Source organism: Pelobates fuscus, chromosome 7 (genome assembly GCF_036172605.1).
Source record: "Pelobates fuscus isolate aPelFus1 chromosome 7, aPelFus1.pri, whole genome shotgun sequence".
In the NCBI taxonomy this organism is placed as follows: domain Eukaryota; kingdom Metazoa; phylum Chordata; class Amphibia; order Anura; family Pelobatidae; genus Pelobates; species Pelobates fuscus.
The window spans coordinates 69,621,849-69,636,782 of NC_086323.1; the positions used below are offsets into that span (position 1 = coordinate 69,621,849).

At 39.2% G+C, this 14,934-nt stretch overlaps 1 protein-coding gene across 2 annotated transcripts in view; it reads left to right on the forward strand.

Annotated features, from left to right (window-relative positions):
* RPAP2 (RNA polymerase II associated protein 2) overlaps positions 1–12,755 on the forward strand; it is a 94,903-nt gene extending 82,148 nt beyond the window's left edge. For both annotated transcript variants that reach the window (XM_063428392.1, XM_063428393.1), the window contains one exon: positions 12,170–12,755. In XM_063428392.1, the coding sequence (XP_063284462.1) occupies positions 12,170–12,335 (166 nt within the window). In that variant the 3' untranslated portion in view covers positions 12,336–12,755. The remainder of the gene's footprint in view (positions 1–12,169) is intronic.
* The last annotated feature ends 2,179 nt before the right edge of the window (positions 12,756–14,934 follow it).

Sequence of the window (14,934 nt, forward strand, 5' to 3'; positions counted from 1 at the left end):
TCCGCCCCCGCTGCAAATTTTTTAAAAAAATTTTAAATCCCGGCCGGCTGTGCGGCCGCACGGCGCCCCCTGCTCCATGGCGCCCTGTGCGGCCGCACAGCTCGCACACCCCTAAGGCCGGCCCTGCTTACACATATGGAACACAAGGCTCTCAAAGACCTTGCAGGCGATACCAACATTACAATCAGACCGGCCGACAAGGGTGGATCCATTGTTATACAGAACTATACATCTTATCGTTCAGAGATCCTCAGACAATTATCCGATAAAACCACCTATAAACAAATAACGTTTGACCCAACTAATACCATCATGGGGAAATTACAACTACTAGTCACCAGAGGAGTGGAAGCAGGGTGGATTGATGAACAGACTGCCAAATTTCTTATAGATCCACACCCCAATATCCCGGTGTTGTATACCTTACCCAAGGTCCATAAAGACCCCAACAATCCCCCTGGCCGACCCATTGTTTCTGCCAGACGTGGCATATTGGAACCTCTGGCAAAATTTAGTGATTACCACTGTAAAATACCCTCCTTACTCATACCAACATGCCTCAAGAATACACAGGATCTTCTCACTCACCTCAGACAAATTTCTCTTCCGGACGGGCCCATCACTCTTGCCACTGTAGATGTAAAAAAACTCTACACTATAATACCTCACCAAGAGGGGATTGAGGCCATGAGACAGATTTTGATCCACTCAGATCAATATTACGGACCACCCATCGAGTACCTCTTGGAATGCTTGGAATTTACTTTGACCAACAATTATTTTCGATTTGAGAAGAACTTCTATGTTCAACAAACGGGGACTGCAATGGGATCGGCCATAGCTCCTAACTATGCCAATAGTTATATGTACGCTTATGAGCAACAACACATTTTATTAAAACATCAGACCAACATCATATCTTATTTCAGATATGTGGATGATATCCTTATGCTGTGGTCGGGCTCTTCTTCATCTTTTGATACCATGATCCAAGACTTAAATGACATTGATTCCCCTGTACGCCTGAGTCACTGTTGTGATACCAACAGGATCCAATTTCTCGACGTAGAGATATATCGGACACAGAACTCCATAGGCTACACTTTATACAAAAAAATATCTGATCGTAATACTGTGTTGCATGCCACCAGCTTTCATCCAGGTGCGCTTAAGAGATCTCTCCCGATCTCACAGTTTCTTAGAGTATTGAGGAACAATTCAGACCCAGATAACATTAAAGACCAAATGGATGTAATGCAACAATCCTTTTTACAGAGAGGCTATTCGCAACACATACTCAATCGATCACTACAGAGAGCCACTGAGATTTATGATCAATCTCAGTCTAAAACCACTACGACCCTCCAAGATCCTGCAATCATCACACTACCATTCCTGTATCATACAGCAAGTGACCAGATCGCTAAGGTCATTCGGAAAAGATGGGATCTCTTGGCCGCAGACCCTACATTGCACCCCACATTCTCTCATCCTCCTCGCATTGCTTTTAGACGCAACCGCAATCTAAGGGACATTTTGGTAAAAAGTGATTACATCAACCAATATGAGACAAAAAAAAGGATACACGAAAATGGGTTGCTTCAAATGCACTAACTGTGTCACTTGTGGACACATGCTCACAGGCCCATCTTTTGCTCACCCACACTCAGGAAAACGATACCTTATCAGACACCACATCACTTGTCTCACGGACCATGTGGTTTACCTTATATCATGTCCCTGTGGACTTTATTACGTGGGGAAAACGGACCTCACATTGCGAGACAGAATGCAGGGTCACCGTTCAGGTATCATGACCGCCTTTAGAGACGGCAAGACGGAGAAACCAGTGGCCAAACATTTTTTAGAAGCAAATCATCGACTTCCGACCCTCAAATTCATAGCCATCGACCACATTCCCCCGCTTTCCAGAGGAGGTGACCGCTCCAAAAGTCTGCTTCAACGTGAAGCATATTGGATAAAGACATTAGACACAGTACATCCTAAAGGCCTTAACGAATATATATCGTTTCATTCATTTCTGGATAGTCGTTAAATATAGTTTCTCACCTAGTTTCCTAGAATCAGTTGTCTGGCATCTCTTATTATGTACATGTTTTAATACTTGATATATATAGGCATCTTTTAGTCAATTGCTTAGACCTTTCCTGCCTGTTTTCAATACTCCGCATTGATGTATTTTTGCTATGCCCCATTTTTCAATTTTTTCCTTGTATATATGTAAATAGACCTGTCTAGTTTTCTATACACACACTAGTCTATAGTCCACTTTCTCCCCTCCCCCCCCCCTTTTTAGTTTTGACCACACGTGTCTTTTGTCACATTGGGTTGTTTTATTACTACACACATTTCCTTTGGGTCACCACTCACTTCACTTCACACCTTTTTTCCATTCCCCACTCTCCTCTTTTCGCTGTGAAACCATACTCCTGGTCTCGTTTACTCCAGCACTATCTTGTCACTCTCACACATCTTCTCATCACGATATACCACATACATTCATCTTTCCTTCAATATCTTGACCTCTTAGACTGCAGGTACGCACAATTTATTAGATTCACGCAGGGGCATAGCTGGTATATTTTCCTAATTTAGACTTCAGATTGTCTTCCAATTGGTTTTAATCTTTTAAGTTTCACTTATTCTCACGCACGCGCACTTATCGGAGGTTTCTATGGTAACTTGACGCTCACTCACGACCTCTATGGGTCGCGCACTTCTGACGTCATCATCTAGCTACGCACGTTGCACGCTACACCGCAATCACCACACAGCGGTTACACATGACTTTGGGGCAGCATGGTCACGTTAGGGTAAGTAATTACCTCTTAATCACTTTTGTTATATAAAGACACTGTTTTAAGTTTTGTCATCTTGATAAAGACCTGCGGGTCGAAACGTCGATTCTCCTGTACACAGATAAATAATCTTTTTTTCACCAAGACCTTTGGAGTGCTCTGTCTCATCATTTCCTTATATATATATATATATATATATATATATATATATATATATATACTTTTTTTTTTTTTTGGAGTAGCAGAAGTATAAGTCCTATAATAGTACATTGCCATCCACATCTAAAAAACATTCCCTGAAGACCTGCACACGCCTTTGTAACCTTAAGGTAGTAACTGTTAGGACTGACCTGACTTTTTGTCGTCTGCAGCAGCTGTGCCTGTAACTGCCATGTTTTCACTAGCAGTTTAACTTCCTTCACTGAAAAATGCTGCACGTACCATATGGTGCAGCAGTTCTCCTGTGCTGCTGGGCCAAATACAGTGATTTCCTTAAAAAATAGTTTTTACCCCCCACCTGGTCTCCCACCTGGTGTCATGTTCTAATCCATCGGTTTGCCTTGTTTGTGCTTGTCTTCAGACAATAACTGGGATTCTTTGTTCACTTATAAATGCTGTCACTTGGATTCTTTGTTGTTGTTTTTTTTTTGTTTTTTGTTTTTTAACTAATATCCCAATCTGTTAATCATTATTTTATATTTCTTGACTTTGATAATTATTGGAACTTGTGAGTGTACAGCACAATGCAAACAGAATGATGTGACGTTGTATAAATATATTTCTATTTCTTTTATTACGATGTGATGTGTGTTTTGAGCTCATATGTATCTATATAAGTATGTTCAAAAAGTATTTTTGTTATTTTAAAAAAATGATGCATACTTAGTCATTTAATCTCTTTAAAAAAAAAATTAAGGAAATAGGCATGTTTTGAATATAGATTTTCACAATAATGTAACAGTCTTTACACTAATTCGTTTGTCCGTTTATTGAGAAATCTTTGAAGGAAGATAGCTCAGAACTCCGTTTCCCAATGATTAGTGTTGCTATGCTGCTCAGACTAATGTCTGTTAGATGAAACCGTTGATAACAATTTATGCAGTGGAGGGCACTAAAAACAGAACATATATGGATTATAGCTCAAAAAAGTGCTCAGTGGAGATTCCCTGTTTTCCTTCAAGGCTAAATCGATACACTACAAATATTACTATAGAGGAGCACACTATGTAAAAGAACAATAATTTTCTATGAAAAAATCCAAACTAACAATAATCCATAAACTCACTCAAAAGCAGAATGTATTCACAAAAAGTTTATCATATTCCCAAATTTAAAGGAACGCTATAGGGTTAGGAACACAAATCTGTATTCCTGACACTATAGTGTTAAAATTATCATCTAGCCCCCACTGCCCCTCTAAATATAGCAAAATCTTACCTTTATTGCAGTCTGCTGCTACTGACTCTGCCCCGATCTGCATGCTTGGCTGACAGCATCAGAAGTTGTGTTATGAGCCAATCACAATGCTTTCGCATAGGAAAGCATTGGATTTGCTGAGACTGTCAAGGAGGCAGATCAGGGGCAGAGCCAGCACAAGTCAAACATAGCCCTGGTCAATCAGCATCACCTCATAGAGATGCATTGATTCAATGTACCTCTATGCGGAAAGTTCAGGTTATCCATGTAGAGGGTGGAGACACTGAATGGTCGTGCTGCACACTGTGCAGCACTGCCCCAGGAAGCACCTCTAGAAGCCATATGAGGAGTGGCCAGTAGAGGTATCCTTATTACTTGAATACTCTTATGCTATTGACTACGTTAACCACATTAAACTTAAGCAAACGTATATTCATTTGGAACTTCTTTATCATTGTACTTCACCTATCTTGAAGTTTCCTGTTTCAAACAATATAAATTGCCTTGTGCCTAATGCTGGCAAAAGTAATATTTATGTATATCGCTGTTATACTGTTGTTGTTTTTCTTCCCTTTTCTTTTGTACTACAACATTTAGGCTACAGTTTGGCCTCACTAAGTTTGTTATATTAGATACAGTGTTCCTATTGTTTAATGTAATACATGCTTACTCAATAAGAATGCCATTCCTCAGATATATGTATAGAGACAGATATAGAGAGATATAAAATAAATGTACTGCTGTACTGGAATACTTATATATACTTGCATTGTGTTGTTATTGATAAAAAATTATAAATCATCAAATAATTTTTTTTATTTTTAAACAAGAACACACCAGTAACTAGGATAATGGGCATACAATACTAGGATAACTATACCAAAATAACGTAAATTTTGGCCATAATTCCTTTGCCATGGGAGGATATTAAACCAATCAAGTGATTACTATGTACAGCAATAAAATAATATAATGATGTGGCCACCCACTGCTTCAAAAACAAAAAACACCTCAAAGCAATCCAGACAACGCTGTCATTGGTGTGAATCCAGAGAATTTGCAGTACCTAATAAATGTTTACAAAAACAATGAGACCCCAGGGATATCCCATGAAGCATCATACTGCCTTAACCAAAATTGTGTGTGATTACATACACATGCATTGTTCTCTTATTGTTATTCTCCAGGTGAGAACTATCCTTATATTATTTCATTGCTATATATAGTGATCACCTGGTTGGTTTGTTATCCTCCCTGGGGAAAGGTAATTTGGATGAAACAATGGTTGAAACAATTGATATTTTTTGTATCAGGATTCTTTTATCTTATATTATAATATTGTAACATTATCCGGAATGTAATAATTACATTTAATGTTTACATTCCGGATACTATACTTTAGTTACTTTTGTGTTTTTGTTTTTGTTTTGTGTCGTATTAAATCTGGAACACTTTTTTGCGAATATATTCTGCTTTTCTGTGAGTTCACGCATTATTGTTCATTTTGATTTTCTAATATAGCTTGTTGATCTTTTATATAGAGTGCCCCTGTATGGTATTACTTGTAGATGAAACTGCTGATATCGGTGAATTTCAATTCCTTTTTTTTTTTTTAATCATCTTTGATTCCATGTTGTGAGGGAGCTCAAAGGTGCTCCAGACTTTTCTTCTGATATCCTTGACTCCCAGCGCCAGATCTAACCACACTGTGATCTCTCTCTAGCAGGACTTCCTCAGTAGCCTTCCTGAATCCCTTTCCTATTGCAGAAACCCTTGATGGCTGTAACTGCTATCTGAACCACTGTTACAAAGTTTATTCGTCGTTTTCTGAGTTGTAAAATATCTGTTTATCTTTTTTGCACAAAGGACAAAATGTGTTTACTCCTAACTAAGCACTCTTTGTTGGCGTAACCCGCTGAAAAAGGTGATTAAGTAACACTTTTATTAACTTTTTGTCTGTGAGTGCAGAGCATCCGTTGTTATGTAATATGAAACCAGGATTTTGAAGTATAGAACTCAAAGCACTGTGTATGTTTTACCTCTTTAATAATTTAAATGCTGAGCTGAAATCTTACATCTTTAATCAGTGCAGAATTCTCATACGGGTCACTTGGAAATCCTGGTCTTATATGGTTCATTAATACCAAGGCAGTGCTCAAAGGAATGATGGCATAGCACAGGCAATGTTTAGCATCCACAGTTCCCATGATTCTCAGCCACCTTCTGGGAGCTGTAATTAATAATATCTGGGATGCCAAGGTTACCTATATCTGACTTTAGTTCTGAGTTAGTTCTTGAGGATATTTCAGGGTGGATAGAAAGTGGGAATTTGCATTGTGTGCATGACACAAACTCTCGTGCAGAAGCATATTGCTCTGTCCCTGACCTTTTTTTCGTTGCTATTTATTCCTTCAGCACACCCTAGGCGTTTTGGAGATAGGCGTGTAGATTACCTTTTACCATAGATAACCCCAGATTACACCCTACAATTTTATATATGTAAAGCAAAGGATTTTCTGTGTTGGAAATTCCTATTCATTTCCATTCCGCTACATCAAACCTGCAAAGCAGAAAGGGAAATAAATCAGGGTAATTTAAAAATGAATATAGATGTCTGGGGTTGGTAATTCCTTATATCCCAAGTTGAAGGGTGCTGGGTCATTTGTGATTACATGGACATTGCATTGAACTAATATAGCTTGCAAATCTTCAACCCACAGGCCTAACATTGCACTCTACGTAGGCCTGTAAAAGGGGTTTTATTGCATTAGTTGTGCTTTCCTCATTTTTAACCTCTGCCTCCTAAATCTTCCTCCATTATTTATCAATACATTGCTCAATAACAGATGCACTACTTTGTTCTCTCACATTCTTCAACTTTGTCTAGACAATCAAGTCATGCCTAGTTCATCTCCTAAGACTCTGTGTCTAATCTGTATTTCTTTCGTTACCTGGGCAGTCCCAGTATGTGCCCCTCATTTTACATCCCCTCCAGGATTCATCAGATGGTACTTTGTGCATTCTGTATAATTTTACCAGGTAGTGTACCATCGGAACGTTGTCTTAAAGGATTATTCCTTGAGTGTCTCACACACATGGAAGTAGAATTACTCGCCTTCCATATCTCCTGCCACTCTATTCCCTCTAGTTCTTCACCTAAGTCTTGCTCCCACTGGTCTATATAGGTTAGTCTACCCCAATCCTCAGCTCTCCGAGCAGAGATGGACATACAGCAGAGTAATTAGTGATTTCTGTCTGACATAATCGTCCCTCTGAATCTGGATCGGTAGACGTGATTTGTAATGGAGAGTTATTTCTTATCAGGATCGCTACGCCGTTGCATTTACGATATAATCTGGCTTCATAAGCTGTGTTATACGGGTGATCCTTTAGTCTGAGGTTAGCGTTTTGGGGGCTATGTGTCTCCTGTAAAAAAAAAAGTTTGCTTGTAACCTCTTCAATTCTCTGAAAATAAGCCGTTGCTTGGTTGGGGAGTTAAGGCATTTGACGTTTAGTGAGGTGATATTTATGGTCATTGCCCTGTTAGGTGCACAGTGCTGTCGTATACGCCTTGATCCTCTTTTCCCATCCCATCCCCAGGCATATCGTAGGCCAGCCCAGCGTATAGCGTCTGTAATGGGCTTCCCATTGTGATGGGCGCCAAGTCTTGGTACATGGTGAGTTTCGCGTCTTCATGTTTAATAGTCCCTTCTCTGCTCTTCTTCATTAAAGCTTCCTTCGTTTGGAAGTGGAGAAACCGGATCACCACAACTCTTGGTGAATTTTGGTCTGGTCTCCTCATCCAAAGGGTCCTGTGCGCTCGCATTGGTCATCTGGGATGGCAGGCAGCAGGGTCTGTAATATGGAGAGCATAGGATCATAGAGAGTGCCCTCTTCCGCTTTCTCCTGTAGGCCCCGGAGGCGGATGTTATTGTGCCTCGACTGGCTAGCCATATCTTCCAGGGCAAGCTCAACCTCATGCATTCATGATGTTAGGCGATTCACCTGGGTGTCCGCAGCGTTGAATGCGGTCGTTGTGGTTTCTAGGCGTTCCTCCAACCATGCGGTCCTTGTGCCCAGGGACATGGGCGTTCGCAGGAATTTTTTTCATGGGGGGGGGGGGCATAATTGTAATGACATCCATGCTTGGTCCCTTTTTTTACAGTGTCATGAATGGGAAGGGGCATAGTCATTATCACATAAAGCCAGGGTGAATAGCGTTTTCACAACTATGGTGTCAGGAATACATGTTTGTATTCCTGACACTATAGTGTTTCTTTAACCCCTTAAGGACACATGACATGTGTGGCATGTCATGATTCCATTTTATTACAGAAGTTTGGTCCTTAAGGGGTTAAGCAATTTAAAGGAACATTCTGGTCACCATAACAACTTAATCTAAATGAAAATTCTATGATGCCAGGAAGCCCCTGGGTGCGCCCTTTCCTTTAACGGGTTAAACCGCTCTCAAATGGTTTAACCCCAAAAGCTTGCTCCAGCTCCAGATCTCCAGGTCGCTCAGTGGTATTTGGCTTTTGAAATGGAGTGTCAGGAAGTGCAGATTGATGTCAGGCATGGGTGCTGCAGATTGGTTAGAGTGGTCAGTTGACTCTCTAATCCAGTCGCTAGTTCCAGGTTCATAAAAATGTTTTTTACTTTTTTATGAATGGGGAGCTACTGATTAGCTTAGAGTGCCAGCTGACCGCTCTAGCCAATCAGCGACACCCCTACCCAGCGGCACTCTGTGCTTCCTGACACTCAGTAAATTAAAGTGAACACATTAACCCTATTTATTTATTTTTTTTACCTGGGGAGATGAGAAGGTCCAAAGTTTCTCTGCCAGGCCTAGGTACCAAAGCGTTATGATGTGGTGTCCAGAATAAAGTGGAAGGTTCACTTCACTTGTCCTTCCTGCTCCAATCTCCTTTTCTTCTCCTTCATTTGACACAGTCTTCTTTTTCTTCTGACACTATCTTCTCTTCTCCTTTGCTCCTTTACCTTTCTGCTACTTTCTGCTTATTTTGCGCCCTTCTGCTCCTTTCTCTTTCTGATACCTTTCTGCTCCTTGCAGACCCTTTCTGCTCCTTCTCCTACTTTACCTCTGTGCTCCTTCTGATTCTCTCTGCTCCTTTACCTTTGTGCTCCTTCTGTCCCTTTCTGCTTCTTGCAGACCCTTCCTTCTCCTTGCAGACCCTTCCTTCTCCTTGCAGACCCATCCTTCTCCTTACAGACCCTTCTTGCTCTTTGCTGACCCTTCCTGCTCCTTGCTGACCGTTCCTGCTAATTTCTGCTCCTTCTCCTACTTTGTTTGTGCTCCTTCTGCACCTTCCAGCTCATTGCTGACCCTTTCTGCTCCTTGATGTCCCTTCCTGCTCATTTCTGTTCCTTCTCCTACTTTACCTTTGTGCTCTTTCTGACCCTTCCTGCTCCTTGCTTCCCTTTCTGCTCCTTCTACTTTACCTTTGTGCTGCTTTACCTTCCAGCTCCTTGCTGACCCTTCCTGCTTTTTGCTGACCCTTCCTTCTCCTTGCTGAACCTTCCTTCTCCTTGCTGCTCATTTCTGTTCCTTCTCCTTTCTGCTCCTTCTCTTACTTTACCTTCCCTATGCAGTCTTGGAGTTGCTGGCTGCACTCTGTGCTGCTCCCCTGCGGATTCAGTAATGAGAGAAGAAGCAGGGATAAGATGTAGCTTCCTATCCCTGTCTCTCTCCATACACAGCGCCACCTATTTCAATCACACGAAAAATAGCATAACAAGCTGAAAAATCAGGGGGGGGGGGCGCAAGTGCCCCCTCTTATCCCCCCTGCGGACGCCCATGCCCAGGGAGTGGATCTCGACTTGTAGCACCGTCATAGACTTCACGATTTCTCCCGCTAGGTATGTTCTGACCTCGGATAGCTTGGTGAGAATTTGGGTAGTATCCCCTGAGGGGTTATCTAGTGCGTTATTAGCTTGCAGAGAGGCTGGTGGAGAAGTGGGGCCTACCCCGGCGCCATCTTGACTTTATGTCAATCCAGGTTTGTGGGCCGCGAAGAGGTCCCTTACCGTGGCTCCCGGTTCCGGGCATCTTTTAGAGTGTTTTTTTCAAATTCCTTTTCTTCATTTTTGCTTTACACAGCTCTGTTTTTAGGCTTTTGTATGCTATATGTAGCGTGTTTGGAGCGGAGCTCTACACAGAAGCGTCCAGCTCACTCCTCTGTCAGGCCATGCCCCCTCCAAAGATAGTTCTAATTCCAGTTTTTCATTTATGTGCTTCTACCAAAGAACTGTAATTGTGCCTAGGTTGCTCTTACTAGTTCTACGGTACTATCAATGATGTGACCAAATGTGAATTTAAATGTTTTGAAAATACTTTATGCAAGTTCTTTAACATTTGAAATCTCCTGGCATGCCATCATTATGAGTGGTCGTTAGAGCAGATGTGACATATGTAAAGGTTTGAAACCTTTCATGTAGTACCGCTCTGAAAGGCTTGGTAAATTCTAGGGAGATATGGAACCTGGATGTATTTTTATTTAATTTTTTTTATATGGGATGGAAGTCTTCCCTACCTCAAACATTATAGGACAAAAATATATTCTCTTTTAAATGTCTGTCTGATTACTGCAGTCAGTATATATGTCTCGGCCCCATTCCCAAATCTTTTCTTATAAAGACTTTTATTCCAGATATGACTCAGTTGGATTAATATTTTAGAAGTTACCTGGTTAGTAATTGACTCTTAAAGAAAAGTAAACTATATATCCAAGGATAAATCCCCAAATCGTGTTTATTTCCCCTTTTCATCTGCTATTGTCATGCTTAATATTTCCTTAAATAAATCGAGGTTATGTGAACATTTTAGAATTTGGTAACCCATCCCAACCCAAAAATCTTTATCATATAATAAGCAGAGCAACAACATATTCTATTCTAAGCGCACTGCCATTTAAACCTGTCTTTTAAAATCATGAAAGCCGTGTCTGACATGACTGTTTTAGATGTACTTTTCTGGGCTGGGATAAAATGCACTGTTCTGATTCCTTCTCTGTGGTTATTGATCCACTCCTTAGGAGAGTTATCCTGATTCATATTTGATGTGCCCAGCGGCACCGGGTGAAGTTGATAAAATAATAATTTGCAAGATCTCAATGGCTTGTTCTTGTTAGCTGGAATGTTAGTTACATAGAGAGTTAGAGGCCAGACTGTGTTTTAAACAAATGAGATTTTAAATTACTTTCCCAATGTACTTAGTAATGTTTTGTTGATGTACCCAACAGTTGGAAGTCTCATTTGTTGCAAATGCATTATTTATATCATTTTATAAACTGTTTATATCTACATATGCCTCATGTCACTGTGGATGAGTTTGCCATGGCCTAACAAGTATTTTAAAGCTTTACTAAAATTGAAATTGACCAAGAACTCAACCTGGCTTTATAGTAATATTTGTTTATAAATTGTATGTTAGTAAATACTATATATCTTTTTTATTATCCTTTTATATTTGTCTTTTATTACGGGTACTCTTGAGGATATATTTTATATATCTAGTGAAGGTAGACCTATCCATTCACTTATTGGATTTTTATTTACTCTGATTTATTGTTTTTTAGTATTATTGTCCCTCTTCTTTTATTTTTTTTCCTTTTTTTACATTTTTTTTTCTTTGTGAAGCTTTACTCTAATATTTTGGTTTTAAATGGGGGGGGGGGGAGGGGGAGGGGGAGTGTGAGGGTTAGATGGTGGATTTAATACTATAGGGTCAGGAATACATGTTTGTGTTCCTGACCCTATAGTGTTTCTTTAATATTTGTAACAGTCTACAGTATAGGATTATAGGCCTTTTAATATTTTTGCTTTGTAGGATTGAAATAATTATTCCTAGTACTAATCTAAGATAATGTATCTTATTCTTAAATAACCTTTAATATGGAACCTTGTATTTCTTACAGATTGCTACCCACAATGGCTGAACATAAGGATTGCCAGAAGAATTCCGGATATACACAGTTCATTTCCAAGTTTTTAGAAGAATTGCATTTTGAAAGACAAGACCTGGAATTCTTAAAACATAAATTTGCAAGCAACACAATGACACGTCAGGTCATGCACCAGTAGCAAAATGTGTAGATATATTTTTTTTAAATTAGGTTTCAGTGATGGCCAGTAGAGCTCTGGGCAAAACTGCCTAATGCTATTCAGCGGTTTATTTTTTCCCAAGATTGGGTGGCTTTGGAGACACATTATCTAAGCGGGTGCAGAGAGGCCTGCCAGGGGTTGCCCCTGTTTTTGTTTGAAAGAAAAAAGGGGAATGGCAAACAATGACTAATTGCACTATAACCACTAAAGTAAGCTGTTGCGTTTATGGTGGTAGTAATGTCCCCTGTACTATGCTTGCTTTGTATCTTTCAATCACCAGCACATTTAATTTGTATTCTACTTATATTATACTTGCTTAAGTGATTGCATAAATCGCAGAACTACAACTTTTCGAAGACTCCACTATTTTGGTAATACGGAGTACTGAGTCTTTTTTTATAATACAGCAGACAATGGTCAATAGATGATGGATTCTGTTACCACAGGTGACGTACAAGCACAATCCTTCCTGCTTTTGTTGCTATTGGCTATAAATATACTGTGTTAGAAGGTGTTGCGTTTTGTGGTTTGTTTGTTTTCTTGTTACTTTGACAGCGTATTTAAAGTTAGTATATTGTAAAATAAAGATACATTAGCTACATCAGGCTATAATCTCAAAAAATAAAGCAAGGACTTGAAAATATTAAAGAAGGTAAAAATAAAAAATGTGTACTAAAATACCAGCATATATTTCTATATATTGAAAAATGTTCTATTTGAAAAATTTGGCAGAAAATAGAAAAAAAAAAGTTAGGATCCAAAGCACAGTTACAAATGTGAAAAGAGACATGCGTACATCAATATCAGCCTTTCTCACATTTGTTTTTGCTGTTGATCCAAAAGGCAAAAAAACAGTACAGTGGGATGATTTAAAATAATCTCCTCTCAACTATTCCCAACATTTCCCAGTATCAAGCTTAGTGAGCTTCACGTAACATTTTTTGCGGTCAATAACCTCTAAATTAAGCAGTAGATATGAATCATGACTTTCCTTCCACCTTTTTCAAGGCGTCATCCATAATAAGGAAAATCCCACCACATACTAGTTCACAAATCACTGTTAAATCACAGTCTCCATTACTTGAGGTAGTGGGGGATCAAAGTGGGTAAGGTTGGGAAGCATTTACTATGTTGGTAAAATAAAAACAGTTATATAAACCGCAAAAATCATTCAAGGTATATTTTATACGGTATAGCTGAAAAAAAATCATACAAACAATACATTGGGTAATATAGTACAAAAATCACACCTACAAGCAGTATATATTGCCCCACAATGAGGAAACCATTCTTAGGCCTAGTTCCCCTGTAAGGATATATCTGCCATAAGATGTATTTCTTTCAGAATATATTGGTGGTTGCTATTGTTTATTTTCATTTAAGATATCTTTTTTTTTTATAAAAGTTTTTTTTTTTTTTTTTACTAAAAGAGACTGTTTCAGTTGCACTCCCACCAGAGCTATGGTTTATATCATTTTGTGTGTCTATGTCTCCTGTGTAAATCCAGTCATACAACCATTTCTCTCAATCCCAATGCAGTTTGCATCAAACTGTCTTGAACTTTACCAATACACAAAAAATGAATGCACCTATAGCGGAAATTCGACTACAAATTCTTTCCACTCTGTTAGAGTTTAAGACTTAGAGAAGATTTTTCAAGTACTTCTTGCTGTAAGACTTTAAAACTCAAATGGAGAAAAGTGTACTTACTAAACTAGGAACCGGAGAGAATTGTCAGGAAAAGTACATGTTCTAGGCTAAAACGGCCACGTGGAAACTTTGTTAATGTCCTGTGTCATCCCTCCATAATTTCTGCTTTGGTCAATAAAGTCAAGGTATTGCTTGCACTACTGCTGGCGACTCTCACACATCCTCCATTCGTTTTTACTTTCCAAATCAGGGCATTGGCTAAATGAGAAAAATCTATTGTTCCCACTTTTTTAATATTAAGATACAATAGTTACCATATCAAGCAACCAACACTCATACTAGTTATTGTTCTTTTATTTTTATGTATTTTTTCATTTGCTTATCGGATATATGCAATGCAGTGTGATATCCGGCTCCAGTGGAATTTTCAGCATTCTATCGCCTGTTAAATTGTCAAGTAGCCTGTTGCTAACCTTCATGTCTAGACAGATACAAGGCTCATTATCAGCCTGCATGTAGACATATTTACCTAACCTGTATTTGTGTATTTCTTAAAAATATGTGCAGTTATCATTGATGCCTTGACACGGTCTACGTATGTTTGATTTTATGGTGTTTGCTCCTGCTGTTGTGGCCATGCAAGCTAGCTTGTTATCTTGTGCACAGCAACAACAACAAAAATATTATATATGCGATTAAACATAAAGGGGGAGATTGTGGTAGAATAAATGCATGGCAAAAGTGCCAAAATGCCTGGGTCACAAACGCATCACAAAATAGTCTTGGTCCTTAAGAGGTTAATGTATTGTGTAATATTTTACACATTTGTTCATAAGATTGCACTACCCTCTCCCTTCATTTTTTTATTTCACATATACATATGAGAGCAATGGATTTTTTGTTTGCTTTGTTACTGTTGCTGAGTTAG